Source organism: Mixophyes fleayi, chromosome 5 (genome assembly GCF_038048845.1).
Source record: "Mixophyes fleayi isolate aMixFle1 chromosome 5, aMixFle1.hap1, whole genome shotgun sequence".
Classification (NCBI taxonomy): domain Eukaryota; kingdom Metazoa; phylum Chordata; class Amphibia; order Anura; family Limnodynastidae; genus Mixophyes; species Mixophyes fleayi.
Window position 1 is genome coordinate 234,916,453 of NC_134406.1, and position 26,005 is coordinate 234,942,457.

Here is a 26,005-nt window from a genome sequence, read left to right on the forward strand (position 1 = left end):
GAGCGCCCCGCCCCCTGGACAGCCCATCAGCTACTACTTGAATATAAACATGTCGGGAGCTGCAGCTATGTAGGTAAGTAATTATCTGTCACTCCCTCCTCCCCCCCCCCAGCCTGTCTCTCTGTCTCTGCCCCCTAGCCAGCCTGTCTCTCCCCACCAGCCAGACTGTCTCTCTCCCCCCCAGCTAGCCTGTCTCTCTCTCCCCCCCAGCCAGCATGTCTCTCTCTCCCCCCCAGCCAGCCTGTCTCTCCCCCCCAGCCAGCCTGTCTCTCTCTCCCCCCAGCCAGCCTGTCTCTCCCCATCCAGCCTGTCTCTCCCCATCCAGCCTGTCTCTCTCCCCCCCCCAGCCAGCCTGTCTCACTGTCTCTCTCTCCCCTCCAGCCAGACTGTCTCTCTGTCTCTCTCTCCCCACCAGCCAGACTGTCTCTCTGTCTCTCTCTCCCCCCCAGGCGGCCTGTCTCTCTCTCCCCCCAGGGGGCCTGTCTCTCTCTCCCCCCAGGGGGCCTGTCTCTCTCTCCCCCCCAGCCGGCCTGTCTCTCTCCCCCCCCCGCAGCCGGCCTGTCTCTCCCCCCCCCAGCCGGCCTGTCTCTCCCCTCCCAACCTGTGAATCTCTCCCCCCTCCCAAATTGTGAATCCCCCCCCCCAACCTGTGAATCTCTCTCTACCCCTCCCCAGCCTGTTAACTTCTGTCTTTCACTCTTTCCCCTTCTTTTGACTCCCCCTCAGTGTGTGTGTCTGATTATTAAACATGAGTACTTTGTTTAATGAAAGGGCTGGTTAGAGGAGGGAGGCCTAGAGTATTCACTAGTTGCTTTGCTTTCCTTGTAGTGAATAATAACTTTTTTTCAAACAGGGTCCCAACAGGATCCAGCCAAGCAGCAAGTGAGCTTAAGATGCCAGCAGCAGCACCAGGTAGTCAAACCACAAGAACAGGTAGGAGAGAGTTGGACAGCCCCCCCCCCCCCCTGCACCACAGTAGGATGGCTACTTCTCTTCCAGCTGTGCACGCATTGGGAGGCAGCATATACTCCCACCAAAATTGTGTGTGTGGGGGGGGGGGGGGGGGGGGAGGGAGCCAATGGTGTCTCTCGCCCAGGGCACTAAAATCTCTAGTTACTGCTCCGTCCCCACATACCTAGGTACGCTTATGGTTTGTGTAGGTAGCTCTTGAAAAGATAGTAGGCGTGGATCTTGAAATGCATTGGGAAGACCACTTAGGCGCTCCGCTGCAAGTATTTGCTATACGTGGGGAGAAGGATTCTGCAAGAATGGATTTTCCAAAGTAGACAACCCCGTCAAGTCCAACCTAACTGCTCACTGGATAGCAACTCATGTAACTGCTACAGAGATGTGCAGCATAGGTGTCCCTGAATCCCTCTACAGAATACCTCCAACATACTCTAATGGTGCCCCAATTATCCTTAGTATTGATTCATTTCAGGTAGCAATCAGGCATGTGTGCAGCTCAGTTAAATTTGGACTGGTACGATGCTATTAGCCATTATATGTGCATTGTTGAACTCAATGGGTGGATTTTAGTTTACCACTGGATGAACATGCAGGGGCTCCATCAAAAGGATGCTATGGGGCCCACAAACATCAATTTGCAGCCATAGGTAAAGAGCATCATAGGGCCACTTTAAAAACCATGTTTTATGGTACAGTGATTTTAAATCACCAACACTTTAATTTCACCTGATATATCCCAGTCGAACATATTTTATTCCTGCCAAAGCTTGCTATTTATAAGGATCACAATGGACCCACGTTGGCAAGCTTAATTAACAATCTAATTTAACTTGAGAATGACACAATCGTAACAATGGACTTATTTATATATGCACAACATGTAGTAAACAAATACTGCCATCAAAGCGCATTCTGATCACATTTGTGTACTGTGAGATAGTCATTGTGATAATGGGGATTGGGGACCCTACAAATGAAATCTAAATATACTTTTGTTTTGCAACAGAAAAATAGAAAAGGACAATTAGAAACGAGCAGACTGATTACACACATTCCAGTTTTCAGGATATACGGCACAACTAATATTATGATGATGGGAGAGGTAATTTTCTTATGCACATCAGACTTCCTGCTAATTGGTCTAACTGAAGGACACTGCAGGGAACAGTTAGCTGGTTATAGATTAGGTCACATATAATCATGGGCACTAGACATCTTATGAGGGCATGGCCATCAACCAAAAACACCCTACCCAAGGGACCAACAACCACTACCAATATATGGCTTATTTCTTGTCTACATCACTTCTCTGTTAATCTCTTGTCCGCTATGTGTGTTGTATGTGGCCCATACTTTGTCATGCCCCTCTCTCTCTCTATGTGTTTTAACTGTTCACCCCCCACCCCCTTTTCCTGCCGTGTCTGGTATTTGACCTTCCTTTGTTTGTATCTCTGTCCCCTCTCATCCACCTCCTGGTATTTGTCTGTACGGCCTTCCTACCCTTACTGGTATATGTGTGTCATGTTCCCGCTCCTATCTAGGTGTCCATGCCTTTAATTTTTGCAACCAGCCAATATGCCACCTAGCCCTTGGCTTCACATGGTAGCTCTTGCATGTTATATCGCACAAATGAAAACATTAATCCAAAACACCATCTCTCTCTCCTGTATGCTCCCTACCAGAAATGAGACAGCCTGAACAGAGTTCCTGATTCCAAAGTATAAGGCTGTTGGCGATCGCTTAGTGCAGACTTCTATCCACAAACCAAGAACTCACTCTTACCAAGCCTAGTACAAGGATGTTAGTTTCGCGCTGACTTCTGTGCCCCTACTTGGCAATGTCAGTCCATTAGATTTGGGGCACTATGCACGACACCTGGGGCATGTGCCCTGGCTGCCCATGGAACAGAACGCAGATATGATTCCAGGCCTCTTTCAGACACATAGGTTATAGGATATATAACTGCAACAATACCAAATATATTTAATCCAATAGTGAAGTTAGAACTTATTCATAGATGTAAGCAAGTTACTAAATATTTTCACATTGGAACTTGGGAGGTTAGCGAGGGGGGTTGAAGCATCTATTTGGACTTCCCCTCTGCAGCCATTTTAAATTGCCAAACTTAAATGTTCGGCCACTTCGATCGTAGTATATTAATGTTTAGTGGACCTTTAAATGGACCTTATGATCCCTTGTGTAAACTTACAAACAAACATTTAGTAACAGTTATAGCTAAAAACAGAAAGGACTGCATTCCTCCTACCAGACCTGCGTATAACACAGATATTTAATATATTTTATCCCAGATATTATAAATCATAGAGCTCTGAGTCATGCACTAATAGAAGATCTGACAAGTCCATTTTTATCACAAGAAAACATGACAGGCAGGACACACAATACCTACTTTAGTAAAGGTTAGCATTTGTGGAACAAAAGACCAGTCTGACTTACAAGTAGTTATTGGGATAAAATTGAAACATGAAATGAGAAATTGTGGATCCAGGATCACTTTAGCGCAACAATTGCAGACTAACTGCTACTAACCTGGCTGATGGAAGCTTGGCGAGAGCTCTCTTGCTACAGCCCTGGCAATATCCGATTCCTGCCGTGCAGCTTGGCTCGCCTGGTCAGCCGCGTCCCCTTTTGCACGGGCATGTGCTGTTCTATACAAAAGGAAACAAAACATTAAAATGCACATCAACATATTGCAGGAAATCAGACAGATACTGATGAGAATCTGCAAGAATGCTTGGTAATCTAAGGGTTAAAGCTATTTGATTTTCCTCATTTCCCAGCAGCTTGCCAGGTGCCACAAGGAGAGATGAGAAACTGTTTACTCAAAAAGAAAACAAAGGACAGATGTCACCAGCGTGATACAAGAACAAACATTGCCAGTTTAACAGCACACTTACCACTGTACATGTGGAGCTCCTATGCTAAGGTCCTAAATCTTACATTTGTCACTGGGCTTAACAAAACATGTCATAAAATACAGAGTCAGAACTCTGACAACACTTAAAGCATTGATGCATCAGCAAACCACTGTTATGAGATGTATGCTACATTTAACATTAGACATTGTAATAGAATACATGAAATAAATTATAGTGGAACTGGGAGCATTGTCTAATTTGTCCAAGTAATCACTTTGGGACTTTCAGGAAAGTCATAGTATGTTAGGAACAGGTTTTTAAAATTTTCCATACTCCATGTGGACAGCCGCTGGGAGGAAAATGCTTAGAAAATGGTGTGTGCACGAGAAGCAGACACTGTTCTCCCGAAACAGTACGTAATGAGGGTTAGAGGACATGGACATGTCATGCTTTTGGCACAGACATAAATAACATAACTATTATGTGAATGAGCCCTTATGTGTGAACTACTCCCAATTTTGGAGGTTAAGCAGGGTAAGGTTTGGTTAGTATTTGGATGGGAAACCTGCTGGGAATAACAGGTGCTAAACCCTGTTTTTCAGAGTGGCACATTGCTGCCTTGGATTCATTTTTGACCTGGGAGCAGAGAGCTCGAATTTCCTGCCATTGAGGAAAAACTGCTAACGTCTGGGAGAGTAACTAGAGGGCGGAAGGGCGCCTTGAATTGCGTCATTTTGACCCCGCCCCCACAAGTAAAATGACCTTTTGTGGCAGGGCCAAATTGACACGATTCCCTGAGAATCACGTAATTTTGCCAAGGGAATTGCGGGAGAAATGCCAGCTCTCCCGGGAGTCCGGGAGAATGACCCAAATTTCGGGAGTCTCCAGGACTTTCCGGGAGAGTTGGCAAGTAAGTGCTAAATATAAATAAGAGCATAGCTGAAAATGTACATTCCGTATAATATCTGCTCTGTTCTCACATCCTGGTCACACTCTGGGGTTGCCGGACTTTATCTTATAGAACAGATGTTTAATGTGTTAGCACCAGGTATGAAGGTAAAAGACAATGGCTAGGCAAACATTACCTGAATAGTTTCCTCCTAGCAGTTTAACTGTACCAATCTTTGTCAGCATGCAAATGGATGATATTTTTTTTCAGATTCCTAATTATATTATTTCTACAAGTAAAATATTACTATGACGTAAATTGCCATATTGGTTCCTTGCTAAACAATCTAGCCTCTTTCAGCTGCAAAACAAGCTGTACTTCCTGGAATCTCCCCGACAGTAAACAGCTGACATTTCAGTTTTTCAGATGTATAATCTGCTAGCTGACAGGAGACAATGGTAGGGTACACTCTACCACATGCTCATCTAAGACAGCTAAAGTATTATCTGCTAGCATTCGCAAATAAATGTGCAAACTGGTGTGGTCAGCCTATTATCATCATCATCAACATTTATTTATATAGCGCCAGCAAATTCCGTAGCGCTTTACAATTGGGAACAAACATTGATGAAACAATACTGGGTAATGCATACAGACAGGGAGGTAAGAGAACCCTGCTCGCAAGCTTACAATCTATAGGACAATGGGAGTTTGAAACACAAGGGCATGTGGTACATCATATTGCACAATGGACCAGCTAGAACGCAAAGGTAAAAGTATTTAGTGGGCTGTGTGTGTTGCAGTGTTGGTCAGAGGGTTGTTGTCTTGCGTTAGCTGTGTAGAGGATGGTAATAGGGTAATCTAGGGAAATTAAGATGGTGGCTGAGGAATATCATAAGCTTGTCTGAAGAGGTGGGTTTTCAGTGAACGCTTGAAGGTTTGTAGACTAGAGGAAAGTCTTATTGTGCGAGGGAGGGAATTCCACAACATGGGTGCAGCCCGGAAAAAAATCCTGTAACCAAGAATGGGAGGATGTGATGCCTATAGCATTTAATAATATATTGCTTTGTGTATGAATGCTTAGGCAGTAATGGAGTGAATACATCTAGTTTGCTCATAAAGCATTTGCAATTGTTATCAGAAACTATTTCAGGGCAGTTACAAGTCTAAAGAGCCTATTTAGCTCATAGTTGCATCTTTATGTGTTTGTGTATACTTTTTTTGGCCACTGCTTGTTGTAAATCTTTGTTTTTACAAAACGTTTTTTTTTTACGCTATTATTTGAATATTGGGCAGAGGTATTTAGGAAGCACTTTACATTATACTGTTGTGTCTGGTTCCACCTTCCCCTACACACAAATGGGAAGAAAAATGTATTGTAGAAATTTATTTTTCATATTGGCACCATGCACCTGACATTATTGTGAATGCTGCGAGTGTCCATTTTGTTACTTGTATTTTTGAGAGACCTTTATTTTAACATTTTAAAGACAGGAAATCCTCTGTTAATTAATATAGTGTGTGTCGGTGTCCTATGGAAGCACTCAATTGTGATGAAACGTACAAGTAGTTCTTATTCAATTGCATATTCTGTTAACATCCAATTTTACATGATGCATTACTTCCTGTGCTACCCACTGATACATTAATATTAATTGGCGATACCCCAACAAAGACTAAGTGGGGGTAAGGGAAAGACTTGGGCAGACTATTATTATATACTTTGGAGGTGAGCAAACTGACTGTAACAGCTCTTGTAAGGGTTACTTTTCAGCACATAAACATTCTACTTGCAAGATCCTGATTGACGCCTGCTGCATACTGCATCCTGTGAACAAGTAGCAAGAATTAAACTCTAATCTGTTCCCTGGCTTTTCTGTATTAAATTCAGTGTCCTGCGTCCATATTCTGCCTGCTACCTAACAGTCCTGATCCAAAGAGAGCAGTCAAAAGGAACCAGTCTGTCACCAGCAAAGAGATGCTGCAGAAGCTATACACTGCACCCAGAAGTGGCGCCAGGTGCAAGTGAAGGAGCTTGGTGGTGGCAGCAACTACTCTCCTGCAACTAGTGTGCAGCTGGCACTCTCAGTTGGTTGCCTGTCTGTTGACATAGTAACACCACTTGGAGCTGTCAGTAATGGCAGGTAAAGGGGGACCCCAAGACAAAGTGGTAAAACCATAAAAACTGTTGAGAGAGAAAAGACTGGGTGACAGAGTAAGCCCATCCTATCACAATTTTTAACTGGTAGCAGTAGTGGGATAAAAGTCAGGGTGACAGAGTAAGCCCATTCTGTTACAACTGGGGTCCCAACATTACTCATTACACTGGTACCCATAGCCAACGGGAAGAGCACCGGTGCGTTTAGCATGGTGCTGGTCGTCTCTTGGTGAAAAGGCTGTCTAGCCTGGAGTGGTTTGGGGGTGCTCATACTGCCCAATTTGTAAAATGACCTACTATTCTCCACTGAAATGAATGATTACTGAAATGAGCAAACTACTTTGAAATATGGAAATGAATAGTAAAAGCTCTGTGCTACTTACTTCTGGTCGCAATTGGATGCCAATGCGCCTAGCGCACATGTATAGAGCATATCTAATATATTGCGTTTATATGTACGGTTTGCACTTCATTTTTATAAATGAAGTGAAGTGCATTTGACAGTTCAGTACAAATATGTAATCAAAAGGGCATACCTGCAGAATAAGTGTATTATTACACAAAAATAATTTTAATTTATGCAAACTTTTTCAGTGATGCACTTTAGAGACCAACAACAAGCGCTGCACAACTCCACTCCATAAAGTAACAGGCATAAAGTGTTTAGAAGAGGTAAACGTTAAGAAAACAATTGGTAACACCTGAAAAAATACATGTCACCTACATACAACATATAACTAAACATATTTTAAACATGCCACGTCTCCCAACATTTAAACTCAAATCCCACTTCACCTGTTCAAATACACCCCAACTTTGCAGTAACCACGCCCTTTCACTGTATGCCAAAGCCTTTTTAGGGTCCAGAATACAGGAGATATGAACTGTTTTGTCTCTTTGAAATTCACCTTTTTACTTATTTACATATGGTTAGCCATTGTCTGGGAGGTGTAGTTATTCACTATTGGCAATAGTGGCAACATCACATGAATGTGCACAAACATGGCCACTCCACTTCACCCCATCAAACTGTAGCTAACTGAAGCAATGTTTAAACCTTGATACCAGACAACCTGATCGACATTAATTTACACATTTTTGGGCATGCTGTTACAAGATATCTGCCTGTGTGGGTTTTGGACAAGCTGCAGGATAATCATATGTACGGTCAGTTTAAGGCATTATTGGAGGAAGTACAAGGGGAAGGGTGTAGAGACACATTAATTTTTTGTCCCAGCCTCCCCTGCCAAAAACGATCTGTATATTAATAATTGTATTCTGAACATATTACTCATGTTTAAATTAATGCTTAACTCTAAAATGATGTGTAATCTGGCATGTAAACATACTCACACGTGCAGTCAGGAGCATTTGAGACACATGGCTGTCTTTTGAACCCTGCCTGTAACAAGTGAGGTTATGCATTATGGGGGGGGGGGGGGGGGATTCAATTAGCCGCGGAATTCTCTCATGGACGTTCAGACAATTAGCAGCGGAGATTTCTATAAAAATCTCCGCTCATTCTATGGGGTGCAAGGTAAAGCTAATGGAGAATTTTATGTGTGCGGTGCGATCTCTGTGCCAGATCGCCGGCAACAGAATTTGGTAATTGATGCCCATTATTACTGATAGTGTGGTAATTTCGAAAATTATTCTTGCGAGCAGTAATCTGTGTTAAAATTACCGTACTAACGGCAATGATACGCACCTCGCATTGTCCTAAAGAACGTGGGGGGAATTGAATTCTCTCCTTAATGTTAGATTGTTCAAAACTACATCGCAGGTACACTTGAAATTATCCTCATTAAAAGTTGCAATATATAGATAGGGTAAGTATTCCTTATTTTATGGGTTTTTAGCTTGTGCCTTTGCATGGATGATTATCTTGGTAATGTATTAGTTCTCTATAATAATAGGGAAAGTATATTAAACAATACGATTTATATTTTTTGATCAAATGTTCAATAAATATTATCTGTATACGGACACTTCTCAAAATGAGTAGGTGATAGAAGGACTGCTCTTATAACCAAACAACTTGAATAAAACATCTTTAATACATGCCAAAATCTCTGTATGACTTTGTAGGGAACACCATGTGAAGAGGTAGAGGCCATCTGTTTACAGATAACACTTGTAAAAGAAAAAGCTGTTTGGTTTGTTACAAAATTCAATAAATGACATTCTGAAGCAATTCTGTTTACTGCCACAATACTTCTAGTTTACTGCGATCACATCATACGTCAGGAGACCAGGCAGTTGTGAGGAGGGGAGGAGGGACTCCTATCCATTTCCAACTCTTTATCTGACATTCAACCTAATCACCTCTTTCACATAAGCTGTGGCAGAGATATTACTAAGGATACAATAGACTATAAGCATGTCCCTATTACTTGCTGCAGATATTCCACCTCGTCTCTGCTGGTTCCGTATAGAAGAGCTGGTCCTATATTGGCTGGATAAGCTTATTTAAAACAATGACAGTCCAAAGCCAAATAATCCAAACCCTGGATTATAGCTCTAATTTGCACTGTACCAAATAAATCTAATATCCGACTGGTTGTTATGAGTTACAGAACATTTATGCTATGTGCTCCATGTACATAAGCATCAATGTTCTGATATCACACAACACCTGTTCAGTAAATGAACACTGCTCAATTTCTTAAACATTTTGTTACATGTGTTGCACTAAACTCTACCCTAAATATGCTAAAATATATGAGACCTGAGTATCTCTGCACAGGGTAAGGAAACATTCTTCATCCAGTGTAACAATAAAGGAGTTCATTCTGCCAGTAACTGGCCACCTCACAATTATACCTGTAAAACACTAGTCTTAACCATCCGCAGCAGACAAACAAGAGACTACACATGAGAGCGACTTTTTGGGGTGACCCGAATAGTAACAGGCACAGATTACGATTCTCAGGGCCCCAATGTATCCGGGGTTGCACCTAAACCGCTTTCCTGACAAGCCCAGGGATTTCCCTGCCGGTTGCAGGCTCCCTCCAGCAAGTTTGGACTGTCAATGATAGGTAGAATGTATCAGAAGAACTCTGCCCCTCTGCAAAACTGCCTGTTAAATAAAATAAAAATCCATTTGAGCAAAATTTCACTTTAGCCACACTCATCTTTATAAGTAACATAGCATAGAGACCATACTCTACATATATCTATAAAGACAGGAGCTGACAGATTTATTTTACTTGTCAAAGGCAATCATGGAAAATATCCAGGCAAATAAGCAATGCAAACTAGATAATCATGAACAGGGAAACAATGTATTTTATTTAAAAAAAAAAGGTAGATCGGGGACAGCATAACATTTCTTAATCACCTTAAATTAATATTCCAAACAGCACAATGTGAAACGCATCAATACCAACATTGCTGCAATATTTTATGTACATACTCTGAGGCTACAACTTGTCCAGTATAAAAATAGTGCGGAATGAAATCCTTCCAACAAATGGCAATGGGTAGGACATGTAGCAAGAAGGACAGAGAACAGATGGCCAGGCACAGTCATGCAGTGGTTGTGAGAGACTGAGAAACACTAGGGATACAGCCAAAATCTAATCAGTGGGCTCGAGAGGGAAATAGGTCTGCCTGATTCCTGTAGTGACTGCAATCTGCCTGATTCCTGACAACATGAAACCTAACAAATTAAAAAAGAGCAGGAACTTGGTGGGCAGGAGACAGATATTCCTACCTTGAACTAATATTCAAAGAATGTGGCCTAACAATTCACTAGGAAATATTGACTTCATTCAAGCACAAAGCAAATCCTTGTACATTGCTAATCATACCTTGTAGATATATTGAACATTGCTTCAACCCACAAAACTGTTCCCTCTCCTGTGTGCAGACAACATAAATTCTACACTCATCAACACACAAATCTTATTTTTTCTCCATTCGGTCATCACTGATCAAATAGCAGAGTCCTGCTATAGATGAAAATATTATTTGTTTTGTCTCACCAGGCTAATTATGTATTATTCACAAGTACATTTATTTACTTGGGGATATTGGGGCTTATTTGCCCAGCTGTGATGTAATTTATAGAAAACTTTTTTCTATTATGGATTAATAAAATGAAAGCAAAACACCTGTATACTTGCTTTTGCTTTCAGCACAATTATCCACATTGCACCATGTCATTAAAAGGCCCCAGAGCACAGCCCTCTTTAGCATGTTATCGAGTGCTGCACAAAGACATCAAGGTATTTTCAGATCTAAAATCTTTGCATCACCATCTGCTCAATGTACAGCGCTGAGTAATATGTTGGCAATTTATAAACAAAAGATAATAGCAGAAATGACATCACAGACCTGCAGAAAATGGCTTACAGTGGGTAATCCTATGAAACATTCAGTCGAGACTGGGCAGACATTAAAGAAAATGTAAAAGGTCAAACCTCTGCTAGATTACAGCCTGCAATGGAATCTGAATTGGACTCAAGGTCAGCCACTAGGTGGCGCACTTGCTGAGAACCAGCCCCTCGACTTGGCTGCTCTAACATTCTTGGCAAGAGCCACACTATGCACAAGTTACAATAGGATACCTGTGTCAGAAAGCAGATTGGGAGGAGGAATAATACAAGTTTTGACACAGCAAGAAAATGGTAATGTAGTTACTTTCACTGAATGTCAGAAAAAAATGGATGAATTGCTTTGCATTTATGGTACCAAAACTGGACTGTAAGCCAAAGTGGAAAAGGGAAATGTAAATGAAATTTCCAATATGTCAGAAGCAAAATTCCCCTTAACTCCATCTAGGCCAATGAGCTATTGTCTGTTGTGCATTATAAAGTAGTAATCATTCTGTATTCTAATCTGTTCCTACTTTACTATATGTACAGTATAACAACTCTACGTTTTCTATACACTGGTTATACTACAACTCTCAGGATATATTCTTATTCTGTTTGCTCCCTGCTGGGCAATGATATGCTGCCCACTGCAGGCATTAAAATGTTTAAACATTTGTGGCTATAACTTGTGTATGTGCCCTGGCATAATTCTCAGGTGCGCAGGCTTCCAAGCATTACGGCATTATGGATAGCACGTCAATGAAGATGAGATCAAGGTAAAGCTGGCCAAAATGTGGCCTTAAGCTAGGTACACACTACATAGTTTCCGTCCAATAATCGACTCAATCAGCCGACATACGACCACTCGTTCAAAAGTCGGGTCAGTGTGTGTAGTGACACGATGGTCGAAAGTCTGCCCAAATGGACGATTGTCGCCTCATTTGGTTGGCCGTACCGTTTAATATTTTCGTTCCAATCTCGTTTCCGTTGTGTAGTGTGTATAAACTTCCGACCGATGTGTACGAAATTGCAATCATTGCTCACGACAACATGGCTGTAAAAAGTCGCTAAAGGGACGTCCGCTCTTCCCTTTATCTTCTAAAACATGGCTAGTGTGTATGCAGTCCATGGATCGAGCAATAGGACCATCGATCGCATGTAAAATCGATCAGCATAAAAAGTTGGTGGAAAATTCTGTAGTGTGTACCCAGCTTTACTGTTCGGCTAAACCTTGGCTTAACAGTGTCATGTTTGGCCACACCAGTTAATTTAAATTGACACATTTAATTGTTAGACGCTTAGGTTGAATGACTGGATTATTATTACTATAGTTTGTTTATACAGCACCACCATGTTACACTGTTCTGTACAGATATGTAATCATTCCCATCAATCCATGTCCCATTAAAGATTACAATCAAAACAATACAGTTATTGTTGGCTACAAAAAAGGAAAAGCATTCCCATTTTTATGGGAATATACTTATGATTTAATAAACTCTGGGTCTGACAAAATGGCCACCTTTATTGTTCGCTCTTTTCTTTTGGCTGTAATGTTTTCCTGGGCTGTTGAGAGTGAGGTGAAGCACTGGCTAAGTAACCAACACCAACTGCATCTTTTTTTTTTTCTTTAATTGGACACGAGGGGAGATTAGTTTTTGGTTTCAAAGTATTAGATTCATTTGGTAAGATGTCAAGAGCGATTTATGTAACGAAGGTTAACAACTTGTTTTTTACATTAATGTACAGCTTACTTTATTGTAAAAAAAAGTTATTCCCAGGTGCAATGTAACATCTATAATGAAAACACAAATTTAATGGCGATTGCAAACATATAATACTGCATAGAGTGGTCCAGACCATACATGAATCAAATGTAGTACCGGTAAATAGCAGCTGTAAAAATACATTTCAATTTTCAACAGGGTAATGTTACAAGGATGGTCCAGGGTATAGGAGAAGATCCACACATAATGTGTAGTAACCAGTAGGATAGCAATGGTTAAAGAGGACTTCCAGAGGATATATACCAATTAACAGCCTATAAAACTCTATACTGATGTGGATTAGTCAGCTGAGCATAGACTGCCCAATGGCTGGACTGATATAAATCTGATTGCATCAGTCCAGCATCCTGATTTACACCTCCTTGAAATGGCTTCATTACTACCTTATATATAGATCGGCATATGCCCTCCATTCATTGCTATTATCCCTGAGTAAGCCCCTATCAGGTGAAACGCGTAGGGTGATGTCTACATACTAACCATGAATCAGCTGTTTTCATTTACACTTAGATTTCTATACCTAACTACTGCCCCTCAAGACGTACAGTAAAGATGGACTCTATGAACGCCTAGACTGCTGGATGCGCATGTGCAACAGATTCCAGCAGGGCTACTATCTCCAGACACATCCGGAGGCAAGCGGTTTGCATCAGAAGGACCCCAAGTTGGACCGGGAGCCCCGGGAATCTCTTCCACATAGAGGGTGAATCATATCGCTACCCACGTCCTGTTTATCTGCCACCACTGCCTACATTTGTTTGAAGATACTTATACAATTAACACAATAGACTTTGTTTGCTCATTAGAAGCATTGGACTACTTACCCCAACAGGACACACCTGTATTATATAACTCCTGAGGCATCTTGCCATATCTATGCTTTGGACATCTTTTCACTCTGGACTGATTTGTTTAGTGAAATTACCTCTACCGTTTGAGGATTTCTGGCTCGCTATCTAGCCCACATTTAATATTTTAAGGCCAACTTCCACACATATACAAGACCGTGCTTCTGTTGGATCTTCTCCTATACCCTGGACCATCCTTGTAAGACTAACCTGTTGAAAATTGTTATTTATTTTTACATCTGCTATTTACCGGTTCTACATTTAATTCATGTATGTTCCGGACCACTCTATGCAGTTTTATATATTTGCAATTGCCATTAAATTTGTGTTTCCATTATACATGTTACATTGCGCCTGGGAATAACTTTTTTTTTACCATTTTCTAGAGGAAAGGGACCCTCCTCATATACACGTCTTTCCTAATAGGCTGCACTAAACATCTAAGGGGAAGTGCGGTTTTCCACATCCAGTCTGTTCGCAGCTTACTTTATGCCTCTTGTCTAACAAATTGTATCCATTGTATTTTTCTAATTCTATTATTATTACAGCAAGTGCTTTTGTTTTGCTTTGTTCTGTCCTCTACAAATCCTGTGTTTGCCTCTGGAGTCAGTGCGGGCTGACAAATACCACTGCCATATCAGCATCTAATTGGTTGTTCCTTTTGAGCACATTTCAGGACAATTTGACCTAAAACAACCGTAATAGCCATCCAAATTGTTGTGTTTATGTGTGCATCGTTAGGGAGCAGTGAAGGTAGATGAAAAAGAGAATGGTTAATTAAAGAAAACAGGGGTCAAAGACGGATTCTAGGATTTAAGAATAGAAGCCTAATTCTGTTCACAAATGTGCTTCAAAAATATTACACAACCATTCTAGAAGACAAAGGTAAAAGACGATTATGATACAGTATTTTGTGTGACAAATAAGGGCTCATGAAACATGTGTGTGTGGTTTTCTGGAGTCCTGTGTGTCTGGATATGCAAGAGGAGCACACAGTAATCAGCACCCAAATCCGAGAAGTGAGCGTTAGCAATAGCAGCAGCTGAATAACTGCAAACTTTAAATATTTGATTGAATAAGTTGGTGCCAATTACACCGAATATGAACAAATAATTCACAGGTAATTAGGTTTGTGTTTTAAAACAGTACATCATTCTCAAAGTGAATAACCAATGCTGAAGACATATCTATATCCCCTTCATAATAATATAGACACAATGCAACACTCCACTTTGAAAAAAACAACACTTTAATTCCATGTTAATTTACACTAAATAAAAATTCTTCTGTTGAGATATCTAACGATTTTCCCAACAACTGCCCCGATGAGCTGCCGATTAATGCACTCACCTACACACTTTACCTTCAGATCTGTGCTCTTCATCTCTCATAACCATCTGCTGAAAAGATGGTGACTGTAAACTACATAGAGATCTGTCCATACTGCTGGTCATGATAGCGATTTTTATTCAGTTTATAAAAATCAAACGATACGATGTACTATGGTACCATAAAACATGAATGTGGGATCGTACACACGAATGCAATATAAGACCTAGCAGTCCATTACTGTGCGACTGGCACGATAATTGGGTGAAAAACCTATAGTGTGTACCCAGCTTAACTTGTGCTATTGTGGTTTTTTTTGTTTTCTTCATTCAAACAGGCTAGTTGTGCAGCTTGTGTCCTTAATGATGATAAAGATTAGCATAAGGTACATCTTTCACCAGAGTTTTCCCTTTTAAGTGTAGCCTTGTTTAAGTTATATTTAAACACTTCTTTTTTGCGCTAATTTATACACAGTTGTGTCAGTTTTTATTTATACACATCCCCCAGTGTATCCCAGCAGTACAGCCAGAAGCTGACATCACAATGGATGATCTGAATGGTACACTGAACAATTGTTCTCTTTAACCCTCTATATACTATGGGATCAAGTGAATGTTGATCTCTAAATCACTTGCAGCCAATATCCCTATATGTAAACATTCAAAATATGAACATTGTACATGATACAGACATGCAAACTAATAGAATAATATAATTAGTGACTTTAAATACGCAATTTACACTAACTGCTGTAAGGAGTGATTGTCAGTAATATTACACATACACAACAGATGTATACATGTCCGGCCATTATTGCACATACATACAAAAGAAATTTGAATAATGATCACACTTCGCTTGTAGCATTTCTGTTGATGTGGAAAACCAGGTTATAGCAGATGAGATGGAAAGAGCGATCTCCATAGCAACGGTGCAGCTCTTAAAAATAGAGGGGGGAAGGGCGGCTCATCTTTTGCTAAAGGCCCCAGTAAACAATTTTAAGTCAGATTTCTACAGCTCAAGGGTATTGCTATGACAGCACATATCTAATCCCACATACCTACAATGGTAGATTGTAAAGTAGCATACAGGTGACAAGTGTACTAGAACAATGTACATTTGCAGGATAAAATAAAAAAAAAGTTTTCTGGCATTCTTGATATTTACGGGAAAAACATGTATTAAGTTAAAATATATTTTCACAAGACCATAAGAATATAGGGTAACCACAGCAACATGAAACAGGCTAAACTCAAAGTATTCAGGTAAAGACTGGAAAGTTGGGCAATCCAATAACACTAGTCTAGTTAAGAGAATTAAAGGGGGTTTTCCACTGTAGTGGGAAGGATTTAGTAACATTTATATTTTAAGTGGAAAACCCCTTTAACAAATTAAAGATATGGAAAAACAACAGACTGATTTAGGAATTAAGCTGGTCACATGGCAATCAAATATTTTAATTAAAAGAATCAACATATAGGGTGTGGCTCGGCTCAGCTTGGCATGGCGTAGGAAGCATTTCCTCTTGCTGAATGTTGCTGAATAGAGGACACCAGAAGCCTGTGACATTTTTCTATCCTATGTGGCTGGACTGAGTGTTAGCTGTACAAACTGGGAGACCTGCTTCTTTGCATCAGTCCTGTGAGTGGTGCTATTCTTCTGGGACTGTATCTCTGGTGCTACTAGTGTGCAGCCCCTATATTTGTATTCACAGCATTGGGTTCTGTAAACGGTGGAATTATGTAAATTCAGTGAAGGGGCTGTGGTAGAGGGTACCCTGACCCTATTGACAGCTCTTCTTCTACTAGCTGAAATGGGACATGCTGCTGCGGCCAAACTGTAAAAATATGCCCACCAGCCTACCACTGGGTCTACCCCACACCTGCTCCCTCCTCATCCCTGGTGCCTCCACCTGCAGGTGATCTGTCTGTTGTGGACTCCCAATCCCAGGGAGACTCTCCCTCCAACAAGCACTGCAGGCCCTAATGTCCTCTGAAAAGAGTCATGGATAAGATCGGTGAGGTGCAGGCAAACCTCTCCTTAATCCGGCATGATCTCCAAAAAATGAGGATTAAAGTGGGAGAGGCTGAGCATAGACTATCTGCTGTGAGATAGAAGATCTCACAGCCCCCCTACGTGATATTGACCTCACAGATTGGTCAATGCAAAGAGGAGATAACCAACATGGAGGGCAGGCTTCAGAGGAATAATCTCAGATTTGTGGGACTGCCAGAGCAGGCAGAAGGCCCTCACCCTTAAGTGTTTCTAGAAGACTGGCTTACCAAAAAAATTCGGACGGGAGGCATTCTCCCCACAGTTTGCAGTTGAAACGGTTCTTTTTTTGCTCCCCACCCCCAGCATGAACTTTTATTGCAAAACTTTTGTATTTCATAGATTGGGATGCGGTTATTAGGAGGATGTGCCAACAGGGTCCGTTATGCGTCAAGAATCACACGGTCCTGGTATTCCCCGATTTCGCAATTGAGGTTTATTAGAGAAGAGCACAGTTCACCAAGATAAAGAAGAAACACAGGGGGCTGCAACTTCCGTACACCTTGCTGTTCCCAGCCAGGTTGTTGGACTCGGCAGATGGCAGATTTCCCTTCATTGCCACAGGAGGCGTGAGACTGGCTTGAGATGCGGCAGCGGCCGGGCGGCCAGTCATCCATCGAAAGCCCTGAACTCCACTGCTTGTGTCTACAGTGTGGGGTTATTTGATATGGGAGAGCCTGTGCTAGAGGAGGTTTTCTCTAGTCCCCCCTCTTTTGTGGTTTTCTCCTTCTTTACACTAGGATTTAGGGGTTCCTGTTTGGGAAAGGTTATGTTTTTGGGTATGAGGTGTTTATTAGTTAGGAAAAGGTATGCAGGGTGGGCTGGGAGGGGATTTGTGGATTGAGAAAGAAATTATGTTATTTTATGATGCTTATTGCCATGCTGAAATGTCTCTTAATGTATTCCTTAGACTAGTATCATGTTTTACTGATGTCTCGGCTGTGCAGGGCTGGCTGCTGCTCAGGTTGTACAGACCTCGCCCACTGGTGCGACTTCTCATGCTCTCTCCCTGCTATAGCACTGATCCCTGATGGCTGAAATAACGGAGTAGAACTGTTCAGGGGGGAGACTCCGTCTGTTCACCTGGAACATCAGGGGCTTGAATATCAGAACTAAGCAACCGCTAGGGCTTACCCAGATTTGCAAATATACTTCTGATGCAGTCTGCCTGTTGGAGACCCACCTCACAAGTAACAAGGTTCTTTCCCTTAAAAATATCATGGGTAGGTTGAGCTTACCATGCTACTCATTCTATGTACTCTAGGGATGTGTCCATCCTTGTGAGGAAGCAACTTTGTTCTTGACCACATATAGATTGACCCAGGTGGTCGTATTGTCTTTCTTAGGGCCATATTTAATTCTATCCCCTAACTCTACTAGCTGTCTACATCCCACCGACCTATGCCAGTGACATTTTATGTAGGGGAGCATCCTTTATAGCCGCGGTCCCAGATACCCCAGTGGTCTGCTTGGAAGATTTCAACACAGTGGTAAATTCTGCTCTGGATAGGTGGCGAGTGGGACCAGGGACAGATACAGATAGTCTGACACGCTTTGCCAAACTTTTTGACGATATGGGTCTGGTGGATATCTGGAGATTCCAAAATCCAGATGTTCAACAATTCTCCTGTCATTCCCACACCCACCAATCCCTGGACTGCATCAATATGGTCCTTGTCTCCCGTAGGCTGGTTCCTTTGGTGTCCTCGGTGGGCTCTCCCCCCCAGGGGCATCTCAGACCATTCTCCAATCCTGACTAATGTGGATCTTCTCAGAGATCACGGAGTACAATTTTGGAAGCTTCATCCCAACTGGCTGACAAAACTTGGTAAAAGCACGGGTCTGGCTTGTCTCTGGGAGGATTATTTTAGTGATAATTCCTTGGCAGTCATTCCAGTGGTATTAAGGCCTATCTGCGTGGCATCGATTAACTTAATAGACAAAAGGAGGAAGCTGTGGAAAAAAAAAAAATGGATGGGAATTGGAAGCCCCATACCTTAACTCCGGCTCCGTGGCTGGTAGGATTGAGAATGCAGCCCTCTCATTCTAATGGTCAAACCACTTAGTGGACAAAAACTATTGGAATCTCCCCTTTTCCAGACATAATCAACACTTCCAGGCTGACATGGGGGGGGGAGGGGGGGGGGGGGGGGGAGTTTCTTGGCCTGTCCGGTTATTCTTGATGCTATTAATATTAAACAATATATGGGGGATAACAAAGCTAAGGTGTTTTTGATTACTATAAATGTTTGTATGCAACACAAGCCACCTATACTTCTTCCCAGCTTGCGGACTACCTAGACACAAATAGACTGCCCCACCTGTCCCTGGATTCTGTTGGGCTACTGGACTCTGGCATTACGGAGGAGGAGATAGCCATCTGCTCATTCCCCAATAGAAAAGCCACAGGCATAGATGGTATCCCCATAGAGGTATATAAAAAATATAGACAATTTTTTGTCCCAAGGCCCCTGGAGACCTACTCTCGACTGATAGAGGGGGCAAGAGACCAGTGTTCTATGTCTGAGGCCCTCATCGTTCTTATTTTAAAACCTGGTGAGGACTAGGTTTTACCTCCCTGACTCCTATCTCCCTAATCACCACTGATACCAAGATCTTAGCGAAAATCCTGTGCACAAATAGCATAAGGGTTGGCATACTTGATATAGATCATATTTTGTCATTCATCCTCATCAGGATGATGATCCCGTTGGGGTGGGAGCTGAGGGCCTATGTGCTGCTCTCCAAGGGTTTCTGCTCCTCGTCATTGAAGCAGCCTTCAGCCCTGTGCAGCCCTGCCATGTTAATTTGTACCCACTCTGTAGCAGGGGCGGATCTAGAGAATACTTCTACCCGGGGCGATTTAGGGGGGGTGGGGGAGATTTAGGCTCCGCCCCCTTTTTTGACATCGGAGGTTGCCGGCGGCTGCATACTATGTGCAGATCCGTTCAGCAGTGACAGGTAGGGACAGTGTGCTGCCCGGATGCTCTGATTATGTTTAAAACACAATCAGAGCAGCCGGGCAGCACACTGTCCCTGCCTGTCACTGCCGAGCGGACCTGCACAGACTGTGCAGCCGCCGGCAGCAAGCCCCAGCTAGGGGGGGGCGATCGCCCCGATAGCACCCCCCTGGATCCGCCACTGCTCTGTAGGGTCATTATGCTGGACCATCGTATGATGTACTTATCTTTGCTTTTCTGTATGGTGACAACAATACTGGACTCCGACTTGATTTGAAATATCGATAACGTGTATTGCAACAACATGTTTACACAGCTTAGATTATACTTCCATTTGTAAGTCTGTCTTATGATTGCACAAGAAAAAACTATTTAAAAAAAATATTAAAAATCAACATGTTTGTGTAGGATCGTATTGAAGCTGCTCGAGGTGTGTACATTAAAATGGTATGATTAAAAACTAAAGATCGTACCAGTTTCTGACATTGTGCATGCACTGAAAATGTAATTTTGCTTTGTCAGACAACAAGTGCAATGTGCTCATAACATGCATTAAATTTGAGAGTTCCCAAAATATGCCATATGCACTGCTGTAAACCTAAAATCAATGTATATATCAAACCAGCATTTACAGTACTTACAAATAGACCCAAGGTAAGATTTTCATAGCTATTTTTACCCATCAAAATTATTTAATGTATAATGCTTATTTTACAAGAATTTGTATTACAGAAATTACCAGAATATACAATTGGTTCCTGCAATTGTATTACTTTATATAGGACCTAAAAAGAACTCATGGCCCAAACTACAGGTCAGAGATGTGTGAAGGTTTTTATTTCTCAAAGCATAGCTGTATATTTTGTAAACTAGTATTTAACAGCAAATTGTGTCTAAATTGTAATATTCTCTAAAAGAGAAGATAAAAAAATAAACAAAAATGTTCTGAACTAACAGATTTGAACAGATTTTCTTTCCTCCATGTGGAAAAGCAAAACCTCCTTTCTACTCTGTGGGTTGTTTCCCCAGAGACAGATTTTCAAACAACTGTTCCAAAAGATTGTTTTGATCTGTACATGTCGTCTCTGCAGTCTCCTGGTAAAATCACTTGTGCATCACTAGTTACCTCTTTAACATTGACATAAATAAAAATGTGGTCTTACTTTTCATTTTACCTGTTCTACTACACTATGTACATTTTACCAGATCACAATACTAAACTTGAAAAACATAGCATTAAAATGTATGGACTAGAGAGCAGATAAATATATATATATATATATATATATATATATATATATATATATATATATATACATATACACATATATATATATATATATATATATATATATATATATATATTCAGTAAGTGGTGATTCAGTCAGAACCCTTGGTTCAAATCCCATTTATGCACTGATGGGATTAGTAAAATTGACTGAACAGGTACACGGTTGCTCAAACAATGCTGCTCTCATCTGCTATGTTAAAGGTATGAAAGAATATGACAAGAAGGTCATAAAACATGTTGTTTAAAACATTACAATATGTACGTATGTGCATCCAAAATCCTATAAAATGTTAAAACAGAAATGTCGCACAACGTTTAAACATACGTATGCATTTGAAAAGGGTTATTCATTTCTTTGCTGTCTAAGGCCTAAAATACAGGAGTGATTTTCAGTCACCTGACCATGGGCAATTAATCACTTGGCAGTGATTGGCCAAATTATAGCGGCTTGTTTCCTATGAGGTGATCTACGCAGACGATTTTTAAATTGTTGCGCAGCGTCACCATTGCCTTGGATTAAACTGCATGAACTTTAAGCAATCAATCATGTCCATTGACTAGAATGAATGAGAGATTAGACTAATCTTTTGTTAACAGATATTGGGGCAGGAAATGTGAACTTGACCTGTGTAATTATATATTTCCGAGAGATAAATCTCAGGTGATTAACCACACAAAGTAGAACAATATTTTCTAGGTGTTTAAACTGCCGTGATTTAATCAGAGATTACAAACTGTCTGTTTAGTCCTTTCGGTTGAAAAACAACGTAACAGCTATTCTGCAAAACAGTGTTAAATGTTTAAAGTGAACCAAGAATAGATTCTCAAACTCACTTCATACATATAGGATTAAACATCCAGCATCTGAGTAGATCGGTTAGAAACAATTTTAATATACTTTAATATAAAAGTTTCCACCTTGACAAGCCTAGTGGGCAGCACTATTTGCCATTTTAAGCAACTAGACCAAAATGCCCAGATGCAATTTTCCTAAAAATGATAAGAATCAAAATCAAACTTCCGATATCTGGTTAAGTATTTTCAAAACAGCGAAAAAAGGAGATTTTTTTTGCCGTAGTGTGATTCGATTTTGCATTAACTTTAAATCAGATGAATTAATTTACTCTGCACACCCTACACCCATAACTCTTAACTGCTGCTAAATGCAACAGATAATAAACCAGCCACGCTTCTATCTGTGATAAAGCCATGGTGGGGCTGTCCCATTGCAGACTTGGCTGAAAGTTAAATTAAGGTGCACTAACTAAACCTAAAATGCAAATACAGTTGCTTAAAATAAAGGCCTACATTTATAACACGGACCTCTAAAAGGGGTAACTACAAGCTGTGCTGCTCTTCAGGGAACCAACAGGCATGATTATGTTAAAATATAATAGAAGTAAATGGGGATGTGCATTAAGCCTGAATTTGGAATGAATTTGAAAAGTTGAAGAGGTTTCAGACATGGCTGCAATATTTACTTGTATATCTATACTAATATTATATACACATACAGACCATGTGGACATAGCAATGATCTTACATAAGGTGTTGGCAGCTGGTGCAAATTCTACATTACTTCCATGTATTACTACAAACAAAGGGCAGGCTTCAGTTATACTCCCAGGTGAAACATTGGCAGCCATGACCCAACAACATTTACAATTACACAGGTCAACATTTTACGTTAGAGGTTTTTCCATACGCAAACACAGAAGTGCTCATTCCGTGACATCTGGTACGCATACCATAAATTTCCATAAATAGATGTGGTTATATTGGTTTTCTTGGTTGAATGATATACATCTGGGTTAAACACCTGAACCACTCTAAACAGGTTGTGGTAGTGGTGCTGTCACCTTCACCTGGTGTATCATACTATATATTACAATATTACGCTATGTCCGCTCTTTCTGCATTATCTTTTTTGAGTTGAGATCCAGAGGTACAGTTCTCAAAGAGGATCCATCCTACTTCAAGATTGCCTATTCCAACTTGACGGTACGCATGTTAATACACAATCCGTTTATTTCAACCCTGGTATTACACTATGAGGCGCCCTGCCTGTGCTTTGTTTTAGTAAAAAAAAAATAAAAAAAATATATATATATATCATCATCATCACCATTTATTTATATAGCGCCACTAATTCCGCAGTGCTGTACAGAGAACTCATTCACATCAGTCCCTGCCCCATTGGAGCTTACAGTCTAAATTCCCTAACAGACACAGACAGACTAGGGTCAATTTGATAGCAACCAATTAACCTACTAGTATGTTTTTGGAGTGTGGGAGGAAACCCGAGCACCCGGAGGAAACCCACGCAAACAAAGGGAGAACATACAAACTCCACACAGATAAGGCCATGGTCGGGAATTGAACTCATGACCCAAGTGCTGTGAGGCAGAAGTGCGAACCACTTAGCCGCCGTGCTGCCTGTGTGTGTATGTGTGTGTATATATATATATATATACTAGCAGAATACCCGGCGTTGCCCGGGATTTAAAGAATGTTTATTTACAAAAATCAATCTAAATATTAAACATACATGTAAATATCATGTTAAAATTGGACCAGTAGAAGGTGAAAAGTAAAAATGTCAAACTGTATTTGAACTGTATATGATGGAACGAACCAATAAACAATTACTTCAAAACAGCTTAATAAACTATATTTCTCGTTTCTTCATTTGGGGCAAATACATACAAATTTCTTGGTGATCCAACTCTTGAGCACACAACGTAAAACTGTCCATGAGAAAAGCAAGGTGATTCCAAGTTGACTCCAGCTACATGTAAAGATTGTCCTTGGGCCTAATTGATAGAAATGGCAAAAGCTAAACGAACTGGAAATTGTAGACGCTTAAATTGAAATGGCATATCAAATGGAATGAGAGGTATGCGTGGAATGAAAGCATTGTCACCTTTTGCACAGCCTGTCAAAATAGTTGCTTCAATGACATGAGAATGGAGCTTTTGGACTACTAATCTTGTACCGTTACAAAGTCTTGGAGGATTTAAATTTCTGAGAAGCATAATGGGTGATCCAATTTTCAGTACCAGGTTATGCGGTGGCGTTCCGGGAGGTTCTAAAGAGTTTAAAAATTCAGCCTCATTTTCTTCAACAACGGTATCTATTGATTTGTATAATATGGCTTCTCCAGGCAACTCTTCTTGAATCTTTAAGTTGATGTTGTTTACACAATTATTTTAGTTACTGGATGAAGCGGCATTAAACCATTTCCAATATTTAACAAATGATCAGCAAACTGACCGTCTATTGTGTTGCCATGCAGAAAAACTCTCATATTTGTGGTTAGTCGCAAAGTGCGAACATGCTTCCAAAGATGTGATGATTTAAGGCATGCATTAATTTCATCCGCCATTGTTCCTTTTGGAATGACCGGCAATGTTTGTCGAAAATCTCTAGCCAATACAACAGTGACTCCACCCATTAGTAAATCATTGCCTCTTAAAAATTGAAGTGTTTGATTGAGGGTCTGTAAAGCATTTTTGTGTGACATGGTGCATTCATCCCATACAATGACCTGACATTCCTGCAGAATCTAAGCTTTTTCTGTTAGTTTAGTGATATTGCAGACGGGAGTTTCACTTCGGGCCAGATTAAGCGGTAACTTGAAAGCTGAATGTGCTGTTTTTCCACCAGGGAGCAAAGTTGCAGCAATTCCAGAAGAGGCCACAGCAATAGCTATCTTGGAATGTACTCGAATTTTAGCAAGTAACAACTTGATGAGAAACATCTTACCTGTTCTTCCGGGTGCATCCAGAAAAAATATATTGCCCCTTTTTTTGGGAACTTCTTCCAAGACATTGTTTCAGACATTCCAGAGTTATGGTCGTTTTCGATGATTTTTAGGTGTTACCCCTCTCGCCACCCCCACCCCGTAATGAATTTCAATTTTAAATTTTTTTAGTTGCCTCCGTCATGTTTTAATACACTCGTATGCAAAATTTCATGATCTTTGCTTGAAAAATGTGGATTTGTATAGAAAGACAGACAGAAGGACAAATTTTCTCTTTTATATATTAGATATATTAGATATATATATATATATATATATATATATATATATATATATATATATATATATATATATACACACATACATACACACTTTTGTGGAGTTAACCTTGCTCCATCATTCAGCAAGTGGAGAAAATGCTATAGACACCACTGATTTTGTGGCATTCAGCAGGCAAGGGATGAAGGATTTTTGTAGTGTTTATTTATATTTTCATGCAACTGATTTGTTCCAAGATACCTTTTCATTGTGGAACAAATTATTTTACCATGAGAAAAATAAGATGGCATTAAAAAGATGTGTTTTCTAATGAAATATGTCTTTATTTCAAAATTTGACAAAAAGGGTAAATTTAAACTGAAGCAGGCCCAGGATTTTAAATAAAAGAACCTTGCAAGATTATTTATATAGGTGACGTGCACTATAATTAGCTTCAGAACACTTGAGATTTATCCTGTATACACAGTGGAATTTAACATATA

At 40.6% G+C, this 26,005-nt stretch overlaps 1 protein-coding gene across 1 annotated transcript in view; it reads right to left on the reverse strand.

The window, feature by feature from the left end:
- Window positions 1-26,005, reverse strand: part of JPH1 (junctophilin 1) — a 96,130-nt gene that overhangs the window by 26,974 nt on the left and 43,151 nt on the right. Inside the window, exon 3 of the mRNA XM_075213672.1 lies at window positions 3,520-3,638. Within this exon, the coding sequence (XP_075069773.1) occupies window positions 3,520-3,638 (119 nt within the window). The remainder of the gene's footprint in view (window positions 1-3,519; window positions 3,639-26,005) is intronic.